Source organism: Lactuca sativa, chromosome 4, assembly GCF_002870075.4.
Source record: "Lactuca sativa cultivar Salinas chromosome 4, Lsat_Salinas_v11, whole genome shotgun sequence".
Lineage (NCBI taxonomy): Eukaryota > Viridiplantae > Streptophyta > Magnoliopsida > Asterales > Asteraceae > Lactuca > Lactuca sativa.
The window spans coordinates 77,895,916-77,912,968 of record NC_056626.2 but is presented as its reverse complement, the minus strand read 5'-3'; the positions used below and the strand labels follow the sequence as shown (position 1 = coordinate 77,912,968).

General features: G+C 35.4%; 1 protein-coding gene across 2 annotated transcripts; it reads right to left on the bottom strand.

Moving 5' to 3' along the window:
- Positions 1-12,362: 12,362 nt before the first annotated feature.
- LOC111885023 (uncharacterized) lies at positions 12,363-16,631 on the bottom strand. Of its 2 annotated transcripts, none has more exons than XM_023881324.3 (8): positions 16,498-16,631; positions 15,764-15,882; positions 14,807-15,174; positions 14,611-14,687; positions 14,480-14,516; positions 13,490-13,703; positions 12,932-13,292; positions 12,363-12,838 (listed from the first exon to the last, which is right to left on the bottom strand). In XM_023881324.3, exons 3-8 carry the CDS (start codon positions 15,117-15,119, stop codon positions 12,671-12,673), a joined length of 1,170 nt encoding a protein of 389 aa, XP_023737092.1. In that variant the 5' UTR covers positions 15,120-15,174; positions 15,764-15,882; positions 16,498-16,631; the 3' UTR covers positions 12,363-12,670. The 2 variants fall into 2 exon arrangements, with proteins under 2 accessions (XP_023737092.1, XP_023737088.1); XM_023881320.3 differs by having other exon boundaries at positions 16,413-16,543.
- Positions 16,632-17,053: the final 422 nt, after the last annotated feature.

Sequence of the window (17,053 nt, the reverse complement as noted above, 5' to 3'; positions counted from 1 at the left end):
ACACACATGTATGCTATCTAAGGAAAGGTGTATGATTTTGATAAAGTTTTTATCAAAGCATCTTGTATCAGAAGTCTGAACTTTGGTAAGAAAGTCAGTAAAGTATTGACTTCTAGAAGTCCAGTTGATTTCTGAGTACATTTCAAAGCTAGTGGGAGCATATGTGTTATGCTAATAATCATCATGTTAGTGGGAGCATGATAATTATGATAAAGGTTGCAAGTTAGCAATGTTAATTATAGAAAACAAAAGTTTCAATTCGTGGAGTTGCAGGGGTTGAATAGTTGTTTTGCTATAATTAAAGGAGAGGAAATTATACTTCATTTCAATTCTAAAAGCTTAGATTGAGGTTTTAATCATATTTAGTCAAGGATATATATGATTTTTGTGTTGGAATGGCTCAACATAAGGAAATTCTATATATGGGTCTATTATTTGCGTTCTAAAATTCGATTATGATTACGACATCCCTTTTCATAATCTGAATTATGAGAACTTGGAAAATAAGAATATTGTAGCAAAAGACTAGTCTAGAATCATGTCTTTATGCGAGACATCATGAATCGTGTCCCATATGCTTCGGATATAGGATCGATTGCATATGCTATAATATTCATCCTTTCTGAAATTTTCCAAATGCCTAGGGCATTAAGAAGGGAAAAGTCTAGAATTGGATATGACTAAAATGATTAAGCAATTGTCGAGGACAATCTAAGGGTTACCAAAGATTGGTTGCTCAGGGACAGTTGGAAGTATAGTGTAAATCTTTGGAAGGACCATATTGACATATTCTGAAAAGAGACAACTCTTGTTCAGAAGTGATAGTCAAATTGGGAATATGGGAAAGTGGAAGTTGTTCAATAAATCTGTGTAAGATTAGGAAACTTAATGAAAGAAGGATGTTTCCAAGGAGTTGATCTCCTTTAGAATGCTCTGTAATGTTTGTTGTCAAGTCTTTGTGACTTTGTGCATAATCATTACAAGAGGACCAATGCATATAAGTTTAGAATCTAACAGATTTAGGTAAATGGCACGAATTTGGAATTCTTGCATTTGTAGTAAGGAATTGGGATTGTGAAATGAGAATCATTGGCGTTATGTGCAATCGATCTATTTCACAAAGTAAAGATCATAGACAAACTTAGTATGCATACTTGGTGTATGGCATGACTAGTGTTTAGAAAAACATAGTGTACATGCTTGGAGCCTGGGACAACTATTGTTTTAATTCAAGTATAAAGTTGATAGTTTGAAACAGTATGCAATCAATGATGGGTAATCAATATGGTGATAAATAAAAGATGTTTTATTTATATTCATAAGTTTTGAGACCATATTGGATTCAATTATTCTTGTGTTTCACTTTGCATGTTTTGACTTCCAGAATAACTAGGTCATTCTTCCTGAATGACTAAGTTATTCAAACCATCCACAGTCGGTCATTTGTTGGAAGTAGATATGAATCAAGACTGTCATGGGTTGGCTTGTAGAGGTCCAAGTTGGTGGACAAAGTTGTGCTAAAACACTCATAAGTGCTGAGTATTGGATTCAACCCGCGCTCATTTGAATCTCTTCATGGATTCTATCACGAGTGATCATGAGACGATAATATCTTATATTCTTCAAACCTAGAGATATGAGTTGTTACTATGAGTTGGTTGCACATTGATTGCATGAAAACACATTCGGTAACTCGATGTTATAACACGTTCTTTTGTGTATGATTCAACTAGTAGTAGAACAAGCCATGTGAGTCGAAGTTTACCCATTCCTTTTACCTTAGGGATAAAAGCGATATCTGTGGGCCCATATGTGATTTAGTGATGACACATGTGAGTGCTTGGCCAAGCCAGGACTGATTTGATTTGTTTAATCAATCTATCATCATAAATCGGAAATCAGGAAACAATAAATGAACTGAGAGAATGATTATAATCCATGTCTCAGTCCATATGATATCTAGAATGGAGGAATATATGATCCCTTATCTAATGGACAAGTTCGTTGACAAGGTTAGAGTTCAATAACAGCTTTAAGAGCTACGATTGCCAGTTAGGTTTTGAAGTCATACTCAATAATAGTTTTAGACTTATCCAAGTGGGAGACTGTTGGATTAATGTCTAAGTCCATAACTATATTTGGTATGTACTTGACCCGACTCGGCATGGTTCATTTGGGTTGCACTTCACTGACACAATTTATATGGATAATCCTTTGAGAATGACATGCTTATGATTTATATTAATATATTATAAGTTCTAATATATTAATATATAATCATATTATTTAATTGGTATTGATCAAAAATTAATTTATAATTAATTAAGTGATCAAAAGGAACTAATTAAATATGGACTCTTAGATATATATATGTGTAGTGGGCCAAGTTCATTTAGGTTGGGCTAAGTCTTCATGGATAGTCCATGGAGCTTTAACCCATGGATCCTAGGAAATGAAAGGTCATGGGTATTAGGGTTTAACCCTAATCCTCCACACTATATAAAGGGTCTTATGGTTCATGAAATTATGCTAGTGGCTAGTGTGGATACACTAAAGAGGGCAATGGCCGATTTCATAAGTGTGGGCCAAGTATCCATATTTTCAAAAGGTTTTCCAAGGTGTTTTGGTGATTTGTGATTCCACTTGAGGCTTCCACACTATTAGGGATAAGATCTTAAAGCTTGAAGACATCAAGCTACATGAAAAGGTATGTCATCTAACTAGAACTTTGTAGTATAGGTGCTTCATAATATGCTAGTTAGGATGAAACCTTGGAATATTTAATATTTGCATGTATAATAGAGAAAACATAGATCCAAGGTTTATAGGGTTGCATGTACATCATAGGAGTGTTAGAATGCTCAAATCCCAACTATTTCTTTGGATGACATTCAGGTGGATGAGAGTCTGAATTACATTGAGAGGCCCGCTGCAGTTTTGGATAGGAAAACTAAGGTTCTTCGTAACAAAGAGGTTAAGCTAATGAAGGTGTAGCGACAACATTAGAAGGGCTCGTAATGGATATGAGAGCCGGAGGATGAGATGCGAGAGCATTATCATGACTTGTTTGCGTTGGTAGACTTCGAGGATGAAGTCTAGTTCAAGTGGGGGAGACTTGTAACGCTTGGTTCATGTATTATTTATTTCTCAATATTTTAGGGTTTTGGGTTGTAACTCAACGAGTTGGGAAGCTCCAAATCGTCGTGTAGAGATGCATTTGGATGCCGGTTTAAGGACTAAACTCGATGAGTTAGGGAGCCCCAACTCGACGAGTAGACGCTGGAAAGGAAAACCCTAATTTTCAGGGTTTGCACCCTATATAAAGGCCCTACGCCTCATTGTTAGCCTCCGTTCGCCCCTTTATCTAGAGAAACCCTAGTTCATGATTTTCCTACCAGTTTGAGTGTGTGAGAGCTTAAAGAGTGCATTTTTGGTGTTTGTTTGAAGAAGGCTTGAAGTAGGAGGTGCGTAGTTGAATGGATAGGTTATGGATCCCGTGTCTTCTCTGTTGTGGCAGCCATATTGAGGTATAAAGTTGATACCTTGGTCATTTATTTGCTAGATCTCTTTATGTGGGAGTTTATGGTCATTATTAGCTCATTTTGGGACCATTCTTAGATTTGAGCATGTCATGAAGCTATGAATTTAGATCTGGACATCTCATGGCCTCTTTTGAGTTAAAAGTTTCCATCTTTATCAAGTCATGGCCTTCCTTCATGACCTAAATTCCTTAAGAAACTATGATTGAGTGTTTTAGCCCCCTTAATGCCATGCATGGACGTAAAGTTAGCAACTTTACGTGGTATCTTCACTACATGGATTCATATCTATAGTTTGGGGCTTTGGACTCGCTGAAAAAGTGGCTGAATGTGTTAAGACTAGGAAAACTTGATGAGTTGCCCTGCCAACTCGACGAGTTAAATCTGGTTTCCCCGATCCTCTGGACATTATGCGAACTCGACGAGTTGTCCTGTCAACTCGGCGAGCTGACTAGGGTTTGTCTTGGTTTTCTAAGAACTGAAGGAACTCGACGAGTCGGCAAGTGCACTCGACGAGTTGGGTCAACATGGAATGTTGAATTTGACTTGGACCAGGGTTGACCAAGTTTGACTTTAAGGATATCATTGTTGATTCGGGGTTTTGTTGAAGTTAGTTGCAAGGTGGTTGTAGACGGTTGAGTTCAAAGTTGTGAGTTGGGATTGGATCTTACCAGTTCAACATTTCTTGAGAGGCGAGTCTCCTCACCATACCAATGGGTTGTAGGCACCAAATCCAACCCATTATGCGATATGTGATATACTAGTTGTTATGTGATATGTGATATATGCTAGCATCCTTTGTGATATTTGCATGGAAGACCTCAGGGGGGTTCCCGAGGCAGTCAGATATTAGACCATGTGGGGGTTCCCATGACATTCCAGGCGAAGACCATGTGGGGGTTCCCATGACACTGGTGTAAGACCTTAGAGGGTTTCCATTGCATCCTTATATGTTTTTAAGACCATGCAGGGGTTCCCATGGAAATGGGCTAAGACCATGTGGGGGTTCCCATGGCACCTGGTGTAAGACATTAGAGGGTTTCCATGACATCCTTATTTGATTGTATGCATGGCTTATGTGGTTTATGTAGCCGATATAGCTAATATGGGTTATGTGATTTTGTGGATTGTATGGGGTGTATGCTCTGGGGAACTCACTAAGCATTGGCTTACAGTTTGTTGGTTGTTTCAGGTACTTCATGATCTAAGGGCAAGAGCCCGGCGTGATGGCGGGGTATGCACTCTCTGATGTTTCATTTGGGACACTATGATTTTATGAATAATTTATTTGATGTTATGGATTTTGAAATCAAATGTGTTTAGAATTTTATATCTTACAGAAATGTTTTGGTTATTTAAAATGATTTTTTTTTTCGGAAATTTGGGTTGTTACACCGAAGGAAAAGAAACAAAACAGAAAACAAATTATGTCTAGTTTCCACGCTATGGAGAGCAAAACCCCATGACGTGACCACTAGGAAACTTTCCTGAATCTCCACTGGTTAAACCTTATCGTCCACCTCTTAGATATCCATCTCGAGCGAAGCGTGACCCACCGGAGCAAGAACACAAGAACTGCATGGAGCAAGTATAAGGCCTTTCTGTTAACAGACACCGTAATCCAACAGTTAGAGCCCTTTATTTTCAATATTGACCCACTTATTAGGGAGAATGTATCAAGACTGATGTGCATACGTCAACATAACTCCTTAACAAATTCTCAAAGGCCAATCTCCATATGAAGCTCTTTACAATCAAAATCCTGATTTTAACAAACTCAAAACTTTTGGATGTATTTGTTTTCTATCCTCAATACTAGTCCGTTGTGACAAGATTGTTCCTAAAGCTCACCTATGCATATTCATTGGCTATCCACTTGGTCAAAAAGCATACATAATTTTTAAACTTGATCACCCATGATATCCCCATTTTATGAGAGGTTATGTTTTTTGAGGATCTTTTCTACTACACGCTCTCAAACGATCTTCTGAAATACCTTCTTACATGGCCAATGTTAATAATGAAGATGCTCATCTTCATTCCACCAGAATGGATATACCTTCACATGATGATCATACAATATCTTCAAAAATCCCTTTACGAAGTACTACCAAAGTTCGTTCTCCACAATCTCATATACAAGACTATGTGTAAAATCATGTATCCTCTATTAATGATCATGTAACACCCAAAAATTCAAGCCAATTTCAAACTTTTTAAACAATTCAAACAAAATGTTTTCAAAATAGTTTTAAATCAGAGTATCCCAGAACCATAAGTCCAAAACACGAGGAGGTGTACGGTCACGCCTTCGCCTTGCCAAGTCATCTGAAGCACCTGAAATAATAAACTGAAACCGTAAGCACAAAACTTAGTGAGTTACCCCCAAAATACCGATACACATACAATCCACATAACCATGTCAGCAATATCATAACATAACAAACTGAACATCATGTAATGGGTCCACAACTTTACAGACTGGATTACCCTTCCCTGGGCCCACAATGTGAGTCTGGATTGCTTTCGGTTCACAACTCACATCTAGCTTGCCATCGAGCCCACAATACGAGTCTCCCTCAGCTTGTAACTTGAATGCTCCCGGGTATGTTGGTTTACCACACGAAACAGTCTCACCTCAACCCATCCCACATAACATATCAACATATAACATAACCACTAAGCATGCATATAATCATGTAACAACACAGGTAGTCCTACAGATCTACCTAACTGGCATAACCACTAGCATGCAACACTAACTTCATAATCAACCTACTAGCACTGCTAGGATAACATATCTAATGGGCCGTCCTTGGTGCCTTAGACCCCTTAGTATAGTGAGGATAACTCACCTGGCACTGCTGAAGTCCCACAGATGAAACTCCAGCTGTTGGTTAACAGATTCCCGAACTGCCAACATCAAACAACACCTAATTAATAATTGGGTTCCAGGCCCAAGGTCCAACTCACATTCCAAAGGCCCAAAAGTACAACTATGGCTCAAAGCCCCAACATATGGCCCAATTTTCCCAGTTGGGCCTAAACCTTTACATGGTCATAATCAAGGCCCAACTAAAGACTTAATCCATTAAGGTTAAGTGTTTCTCACTTAACCCATTAAATACTTAATCCATCAAGTCCATTATTGCCTTAAGTTAGTTTGCCAATGATTATTATTTAATATTTCAAGTTTATTAAATAATTCTTATGTGTGTGTGTCCCGATCAATTTCCACAAGTTAGGGTTTTATGCCCTTAGGGTTTTCCAAACCCTAATTAGGGTTTTCCAACCCAATACTAGTTCATTAGTCCATTGGTTGGGTTTTTAGGTCACTTTGGGCCTTATTGGGCCCATTAGGGTTTCATTGGTCCCACATTGTCCAAACATCCCTCAAACGAGGTCCAAACGCAATTAAAGCACACCGCCACCTGACACGGCGGCCGGTGGCGGCAGGAGGCAGAAACCACCACCCTAAGGTGGTGATTTTGACTTTTCTTTCATTATTTCCCACGCTATTACAACTTACAACAATACTCAACACACACACATACACACTAGTTACACATACAACCGCACCGTGGCGGCAGGTGATGGTAGAGGGTGTAGCCACCACCTCACGGTGGTGGTGGTGGCCCTTTTTGATTTCCCAGCCAACAACTACACACTCTACAATAGAACCAAACACCCACCCGCTTTCTTTCTTGCAAACGGATCCAGCCAACCCCGACGGCGGTTGACAACGGCAGCAGCAACCTAAGCGACATAATGGTGGTGCTGATTTTTCCTTCTGGTTCCCGACGATTCTCGATTGCTCATGACCACACAACAGCGAATCCGACCCTTCATCAGTCCCTGGTGGTCGTCCCGGGTGCTCACAGCGTCACGGTCAGTAGACTACGATGATGGCGGCTTCGTTGGTCGACGCTCTCAATGGTGGTGCGGCTGGAGGTTCGTAAGGCGGCTTGATGAAAGCTTCCATTGCAGCAACGAAGGCTGAGGGGGTGGTCTAACGAGCAAATGACAACAGTAACACACACATCCACGTTTTCCCGACGTTAGGTTGGCTACAAGGTGGCTGCTTCGGTGGTTGGAGCTTCGACCGATCAGAGAGGCAAGAGAGAGTTTGGGGTGGTAACGACGGCTGGAAAGGAGGGTATTATGGTTAGGGTTTAGAAGGCAGTTGGTTAATATACCCGACTCCCTTAACATTTTCCCATAATAGCTAAACCAACCCCTCCAACTTCTTTTTCTTTCAATTCTAATCCAAAAGTTACCATTTCTACCCTGGCTTCAAGAATCCTTTTCAATTTAATACGTAATTTACCCAATAGCCCCTCACCCAACAAATCCTTTTCAACATAGGTCCAAAATTTACTTCTTAACCCCTGCTTCCATAAATCCTTTCATGTTCAGTCCAAAAGAATATCAAATACCCCTTGACTTACGAAAATCTTTACAAATTAAATCCCAAAATTACACTTTCACCCCTGGAGATTCCATTCTTGTCATTTGGCTTCCCAAAATCAACACCCCACTAATTATTATTAAATTTTGAGCTCAAATAATATAAAATAATAATAACAATTACTTCCCAGGGTTCCTGATTTGTTGTTTAATTACTTTACTTAAAACAGGATGTTACAGATTATACCTCATGCCATCATACTATCACTAATTTTTGTATTATGAAATGTTCCATGATGCTTCTTCCAACTTTGTAACTCATGTTTCTTCTTCTTCATATGCTTTTAATGTTTATTTGTAGCCAACATTTTAGCATCATGTAAAAGGCATTCCTGAATGGGAACATGCCATGCAAGCAGAATTGAATGCCATCACTAAAAAACACACATGAGACATTGTAAAGATTCCAAAAGGGAAGAAGCCCGTTGCATGTCGTTAGGTATACAAAGTCAAATATCAAGCATATGGTTATGTTGAGTTGTATAGAGCTTGTTTGGTGGCCAAGAGATTCACTCAACAAGAGGATATAGTCTACTATGAAACGTTTTCTCCAGTTGTGAAATTTACCACTGTTAGAAGCATCATTGCATAGGTTGTTAAGAACAAATGGGACATACATCATTTTGATGTAAACAACATATTTTTACATGGAGATTTACATGCATCTTCCTCTGGGTCATATGCTTTCTTCCTCATCCCTTATTTGTCATCTTAACAAGTCACTTTATGGTTTAAATCAGACATCTAGACAATGGTATGCCAAATTGTCTTTTGCTTTACATATTCGAGGATACTCTCATTCCCCACATGATCATTGTTTGTTCTTAAAGAAAATAGACAAAAGTCTTATCAATGTCGCTATATATGCCGATGATGTGTTAGTCACTGGGAATGACAATGATGAGATTGCTAAACTCAAGACTTTTCTTCATGATCGATTTCAAATAAAAGATTTGGGGCTGCTTGATTTTTTCTTGGGCTTGAGTTCACTAAAGTTAATAGGGGTATGGTTGTCCATCAAAGTAAATTTCTTAAGGAACTATTACATGTTTATGATCTCAATGATTCAAAGCATGCATCTACACCTCCTTCTGCTCAATTAAAACTCTTACCCATCATGGATGATCCTTTGTAGGATCTTATAGTTTATCAACAACTTGTTGGAAGACTCAGCTTCTTGTTGCACACACATCCTGATCTTGCATTTTCTATCCAACATTTAAGTCAATTTAACAAAACTCCTTCTTAAGCTCATTACAATGCTGCATTACATGTTTTGAAGTATCTAAAATGGAAAATTTATCAAGCTATCTACTTCAATTATACTTCAAATTTTAAGCTTGAAGCTTATTGTGACTCCGATTGGGTGTCTTGTCCTATTGCACGTAGATCTGTCCCTAGCTATTACATCATTTTTTTGGTTGAACACCTATCTAATGGAAATCCAAAAAACAAGTGACTGTTTCTTTATCTTCTGCCGAGACCTGATATCGATCAATGAGACGTGTATGTGCAAAATTATCTTGGCTGAGTAGATTACTTGTTGAACTTAATGTGCCAAATATCACTCCTATGCCTCTCAAATGTGACAACATGGCTGCTATTTATATTGCGTCTAATCATGTTTTCCGTTAGCGCACTTAACATATTGAACTTGATTTCCATTTTGTTCGAGAACAAGTTCAATGAGTGATTAATTTGTCTCATGTTTCTACGATGGAGCAATGGGCTGATATGTTTACGAAACAGCTCCCAGGGTATCGACATTCTGAAGCTCTAACCAACCTTGGTTTGGTTCACTGCCCACCAACTTGCGAGAGAGGGGGGGGGGGGGGGGGGGTAGCCAATCAGATCACTAGAATTCTTGTTAGCTAAAGTTAGTTATGATCAAGGGTATTTTAGTAATTTTGCTTGTACAGTTGGTGATTTTCTTTTTGTTCAGCTAGTTATGTATATAGGTAATTACTTGTGAGTTTGTTAATCAATTTAAAGAAACCTTTCTCCATTTCATGTTCATGCATTAACTCATAACATAAGGCCTTATAATCTTGTTAATGATTCCTAAAAGAAATTGAAGAGCTAGGAGAAAAATCATGACCCGTTCCTCTGGTAATTAATATGGCCCTTCTTAATTTCTCTATATACATGTCCACTTAAGTTCCGTTTTTTAGATAATATAATTTATGAAACCATATTCATTTCATCATGAAGTAATTAACATACAATTTTTTTTTTTTTTTTTCAAATCCCACATGCTTGAACTTTAGGGTGCCCTGTCGTTATAATTTGTGAAACCATATTCATTTCATGAAGTAATTAACATACATTTTTTTTTTCAAATCCCACATGCTTGAATTTTAGGGCGCTAGTCTATTCACGAAATAGTTCTGACTTTATTGTACGCAATATAATGCCAAAATATCAAAAGCCATAATTCTTTAACTATAGCAACTTCCGGTCAAGATTGAAGCCGTAAATAATTATATAATGCATGTGAACTTAAAATGGTTGTCTCTTTGGTGTTACTGTCAACAGTGAACCAACCACCACATGCGAATTACGAGCTGCCTAACCTAACTTTTAATCGTTTTCCCTTCTTATTCTTAATTGTGGACGTGATGATCTTAAACTCTCACCTATTTTCAAGATTCCAGCTGGACGCTCATTTGTTAAAGTCATAAATTGAATTTACTTCGGTTTGATATTGTCAAACTTAGGAATACTTTATTCATCTATATTTCTCTTTTGTTTCTTTCTCTTTTCTTTTATTATTATTTTTTAAATCTGTTCACCATCTTGCATGTTGAGCTTAATTTCTAAAGATAAACGTACCCAAAATGAAAGACTTATCGAAATGTGTATTTGTTTCTTTAATTGGTTGGTATTTTTATGTGGGCCACGTTAAAAACTGGGAGTTTTAGTTATGAATATATGATTCTTCTGTAATGATTATTTTTTATACGCCTAGGTAAATGATTTGGGGTGAAATCAAGGTTGATCAAGGCTTGAGATTATTTCCTAAAGGTGGCGGGGTGTGTACAAGTATAGATAAATAGGGAGAGGGTAGGGTTTTGTGACTTTAATTTGTCAACTTGCATTCTCAACTAAGTCCATTAAATCTGCTAAAACTTACACCACTTTACTTGGTTGAATACATAAAACATCCAAGGTGAACTATCTATCTGATCGATCATGTTGTCATTAAGTCCATGTTTATTTTTATTTAGAATTTTTACATAAGTACGTAGTGTATATATAAGCACTACAAGAAATAAGAGCATTAGGCAATCAACCACTAAACCTGTCTGACAAATAAACAAAGCCAATCATATTAAAACGACTAGCCAGACAATATATTATTATTATTCTTCCACCTCAAAAAGACTATCAAGACTAATACATTCTTCTGAGAAACACGTAGCTTCTAGCCTTCTATATTCATTTCATTCTAACTGTCTCCAAAATTCCCTCATGTAGATACAGAATATTCAGAATGTGAATTTAATTTCTATCCCATATCCCATTTTGGTCCGTTTAAGCATTTTTTATTTCATGAAAAAGAAATTAATAGAGGAAAAAAAGGCCATTGGTTATAAGGGTTAATCTAGTTATAAACACATTTGCTACTTGCAAGGTAATGTCCATGAACTTAAAAAAACTATTATTACTCTTCCACCTCAAATTCATGGTAAACGCTGGTTTCTCATTTAATTAAGTGGGGGCTCTTCAGTTTATCTTAACAACTTTATTTTGGTCAAAATCAAAATAACAGTCGTTAAGATAACTTAAAAGCGCCCACTTAACTTAAAACTTTGTACTTTTGTGGGCTAGCTAGCTTCTCCCTATTTGTTATTTATAATATTTGGTTGGTTGCAATAAAAAATTATATCTTCTTACTTTCAATGCCTGTCAACCCATAAACAATGCTGCAACGGTTTGACAAATGACAACATGTACAAGTTCTACATGGAAGATTTTTAGGTTTTTGTGCTTATTATTAAGTATATGTATGTGGACCACTTTTTATTTGTATATTACCATTCACTCAAGTACTCTTTTTAGATTTTGTGTTTTCAACTACAAGGTTTAATTAAAGTTCACTTTCTAATGCATGGTAGATGTGTAGTATGACATGTATGTTATTCTGTTTTTGTTAATACCTTCATTTGATACATATAGTATACAATTCTACTATTGAAATATTTGGAAGAATGAAAACTTTCATGTTAAAGCATAGTTTGCGTGTATGAGTTACCCCTCCAATATGAATAAAAATGAAAATCAACATCTCCCATGATCCATAAATCATAGATATTCAAACAAGTAAAAGGTAATTAATTAAGGAACATTATCTACTTGATAATAAACAATATGCATGGCTGCATGCTATGCATCTTCGCGAAGAACAGTTACTAGATTAATTATGATCTACCATTTCATACTAAAGTTGCTACAGTATAACCTTGTTCATTTTACATGTCAATAACTACAGCCGAAATATTTTCTGGATAGAAAAAACCATGTAAATAATAGCTTTTGAAAACAAGTACTTAAACGATCTCACTAGCTCCTATGTCTATCCATGCGCTTGGTCAGATCTTAAGTACTCGTCTCAATCTAGCTAGCCTCCTGTTACATACGTTTATATATAAACTATATTTAACTCACTCTAGGTTGGTTTCTGTCTCCTTCAAAGAAAGTGATAACATAGTGTTGATTTCAGGAGTACTCCTTTGATGATTATTCTCTTCATCTACATCTTCGTTTTGGCTCAAACTAAGCTTCAAATCTGCCTTCCTTTCCTTATCCTTCCACCCTTTATCTTGTTTTAACTAAAGAAAACATGATGTGGGCATGAGGAAACTTGTTAGAATTAATTGAATCCTAACATAACAAAGTAATGATCAGCCAAGAGAGAATGATACCTCAAGTAGAAATGCGGCTTTTGATTGTGAATTCAATAATGGTGTAGAATCATTGAAAGGTGATTGAGAATGAAGCATCCTCGCTCTCTCTCTGTAATACTGTTGACATTGAGAAAGACCGAAAGGATCGGAGGTGGAACTGCTGGTTATTATAGGTAACCATTTATCTTTTCTTTGATCATGTGGCCACTTCTTCTCCTCAAGAAGTTGGTTAGATCTCATAGTTCCATGGAATTTGTTTGCATCAAAAGGCTTCTCTGGCATATGATTCAAAATATCTTTCATCATTTTGTTCCCATCTCCAAAATCTCTTCTCATCGGTGAAGACCCTTGAATTTGATTAGATAGCCATATTTGGTGCCTTTAGAGAGAAAGAAATTAATAAACACACATGAAATATAAAACATATGTCTTGAGATGAAAAAAGTGAGTATTACTTTTGTTCACATTGATACATGCATGACATAGGAACAAAAATTAATCCAAGTGTTTGGTTTCATTGAGTTGACTGAGGTGGAAAATACTGAAAATAATTAAGTTTCCATTTGGCATATATACCTCGATAAGAAATGGTGGATACCACGTGTTGGTCGAAAACCAGAATCATGAAGATGACTTCTGCAGTGATCATCACCCTCTTGTAAATTGCTTGGTAGAACAATCCCACCATTTGCTAGTTTCAAATGTTGGAAGGGAGTACCTCTACTTGAGTACAAATTGCTATAAATATGTGGTCTTCCTTGCATCGTTTGTGTAGCCCTCTGAGATAATACTGCAGAAGCAATATAATTTATTAAAATTGAAGGTTGTCAAAATACGTTCTTCAGCTTCAGTCTGTAATTCACCACATTCCAGGTTTTCATGCCATGCTTTTTTTTTTTCATATTAAAATATAAAAACTTTAATTTGCATTATGAGAATACTTATCGTAAACTAGAAAAGTGCAACTATAGACCTTTAAATTGCTCTACAACGATATTTAATGTTTCTCTAATTGCATATGTTGTAACCATTTGCTACTACAATTACCAAAAAAGCTCTAATGTAATCATATAAACTAAACGATATCTTAATTTTTTTTAGAGCGATTTAATTAATTTTTTATCAACATTTCTGCGGTAGATAACAAATAGGATGTTATTCATTTAATTTTATTACAGTAGAATTGCAACAATTTTTTTCTAAATGCTTCACGCACATTGTTACTTTAATTTGTCGGATAATTAAAACATTTTCGCCCATTTATTGTTAATCTTATACATGAACTATTAATTTTGACTATATTTAACAGCAATTTTACCCATTTACTCGTTCAAACAGGTTTAGGTCACAATTAAATGGTATTTACAACTAGACACATTGCAAAAAGTTTTGTTAAAACTTAACTTTTGTCACATGTCAAGATGTTAATGAGAAGGAGCAATTATCTTTCTTCTATATATGTATGGTTTCTAGTAGACTCTTAAGCTTTCATATATATTATAAAGTATATACACTAGTATTTTTTCCTTAATGTTGTCTTTTCCTATATCGAAGATCATCTCTTACCTTGTCCAGAATCATCAAGCTTCTTGCTTCTATACATCTGCCATTGAAAGGGTGTATATTATTGATCAAAATTGGGAGAACAATTGGAGAATGCTATGTAAGCTTTTAATGATATTGTTAAATTTAATTACCTGCAAATGACTTTTCACATGAGCGATACTTAGTCCTCTCACATTCATTAGATGAAGAACAGACTTGGGAGTTGCTTCTGTAATTAAGCCAAAAACATTCAAGTTTTCACCAAAAGATATCATTCATTATGTTTAAATTAATAATAAACGTATAATTATTATATCGAGACAAAGAAAGACTTAGAGAATAACTTACTTTCTTGTCCACCAAGCCTTTCAATAGCATTAACAAAAGCATGATGGAGTTCAGGAGTCCAACGAAGTCTAGGCATCTTGGAGCGAACATATTGTCTAACACGACCCTTTCTGTTCTTTGATGAACTTCCTTCTTCAAACTTCTGATCATCTTCAACACATAGATCAATATTATCTTCTTGGCTGCTTGCTTCTTCATTCAAATCAAATGATGTAACTTGCTTATTCATGGAAGAATTAGATGACGTGTTTCCTCCATATTGATCGAAACTAGGTTCTTCATTACTCTCTTGTGTATCGAAATCTCCTGACATTATTCACGTCTGTATCTATATAGAACAACTACGTCCAGGTTCTAAAGACGTGTTTCTGAAATATGTAATTAAGAAAAAGTTAGGCATAAAATGTGGTGTACACATTAAGGTATTTTAGAAAACAAAACTGTTAATTTTATTAACAAGAGTTTATGCAATAACAAGCCATGTTGGAAATTTAAGTTTTAATATAAATTCCAGTGGCATTTTATATATATAAAGAATTAGAACGATATATGTCTTCTTTTTCACTTAATAGTATACTGCACCTACCATGAGTATCATACTTAATTTAGTAGTTATGAATTTGAATTCAATATTTATAGTCTTTCATCTACTTGCATAAATTCTAATAACGGAAGCATCAATTTTGTAGTAAATCTCTTAGTATAGTTTCTTTGAAACTTTTGTATATAATAATTATGAGCCTCAGATTTAGTCTCCTATACTATACGCAAGTGTTTAGATTTGATCAAATCAAATAATAAGTTCATAAAGAATGTTAGAATTGATCAAATCAAATAATAAGTTGATAAAGAATGAATTAAGTGAAGGGGATGAACAATACGACAATATATTTTTCAGAGGTAATATTTCACGTCCAGAATAAGTTGTCAAATAGGAAATGATTCAGATCAACTTACGCCTGTCTTTTGGTGTTGCTTGAACCCTACTTCCTTTTTTTGAACAATAATCTTCCTTCTTCAACCCCTTCCAATTTTCTGGTCGATATGATGTAAGATTCTAGTTGCATTAGCAGCCCCTAAACAATTGAATTCAAGTCAACTGACCTTAAACGCAAAAGAGTTACCTTTATGCAGCTACTTTTTCTATGAAAGAAAAGGCTACTACTAATAGAACTTAAGCAGGTGAGAAGATCATATGCTTTGTGTATATATATATATATATATATATATATATATATATATATATATATATATATATATATATATATATATATATATATATATATATATATATATACAGAGAGAGAGAGAGAGAGAGAGAGAGAGAGAGAGAGAGAGAGAGAGAGAGAGAGAGAGAGAGAGAGAGAGAGAGAGAATTAAGCATAATAAATAAATAGTTAATTGTAAACAACCAAATCACTGTTGGTGGTTAAGGAACTGCAGGAAGAGCAGAAAAAAAAAAGTCTCTAAAGTGTAATTAGATAAAAAAAACCATAACTCATCAAAATTGTTTAATTAAGCTATATAATACATGATTGATAGTGTATATTTACGAAATTAAGCCAAAGATGAAGATCATGTTCGTTGATCTTTTTTTTCTTCTTACAAGTATAGAGAAAGCAAGGATGATATATATGTAAGTGCTTCAAACCATTCTTCTGTAATTAAAGACCTTCATGACCACTCCTTACCATGTTACAGAAACCAATCAAACGAATAAGTCACTGAACGGCATCATGAGAGAGAGAGAGAGAGAGAGAGAGAGAGAGAGAGAGAGAGAGAGAGAGAGAGAGAGAGAGAGAGAGAGAGAGAGAGAGAGAGAGAGAGAGAGAGAGAGAGAGATGTTTTATCTAGATTTTTATGACGTTTTAATTTGATTTAGAAATGGAATAAAACCATCATTTTTCCAAACCACCTCTACCTCTCTCTCTCTCTCTCTCTCTCTCTCTATATATATATATATATATATATATATATATATATATATATATATATATATATATATATATATATATATATATATATATATAAACGTAATTTTAAATAAAAACAGTAAATAGTGTAAAAACGTAAAAACACTATGTTTATGCTATTATTCTGTAATGAATGTTGTATATATGTATTTTTAAAATAATTCTAATATGAATATTAACGTTTGATTATTCATATATTCATTAGAATTTTATTATTCTATTATAAATTTATGTATGTGTATTTTTGTAGTATCTGGCAACTCGTCGATTGTAT

Coding starts and splice junctions, on each gene's coding strand:
- LOC111885023 (XM_023881324.3), bottom strand. CDS start 15,119: ATGTCAGGAGATTTCGATACACAAGAGAGTAATGAAGAACCTAGTTTC. Junction 13,704..14,479: donor GCTTGATGATTCTGGACAAG/GTAAGAGATGAT, acceptor TTGCTTCTGCAG/TATTATCTCAGAGGGCTACA. Junction 12,839..12,931: donor AAGCCGCATTTCTACTTGAG/GTATCATTCTCT, acceptor TGTTTTCTTTAG/TTAAAACAAGATAAAGGGTG.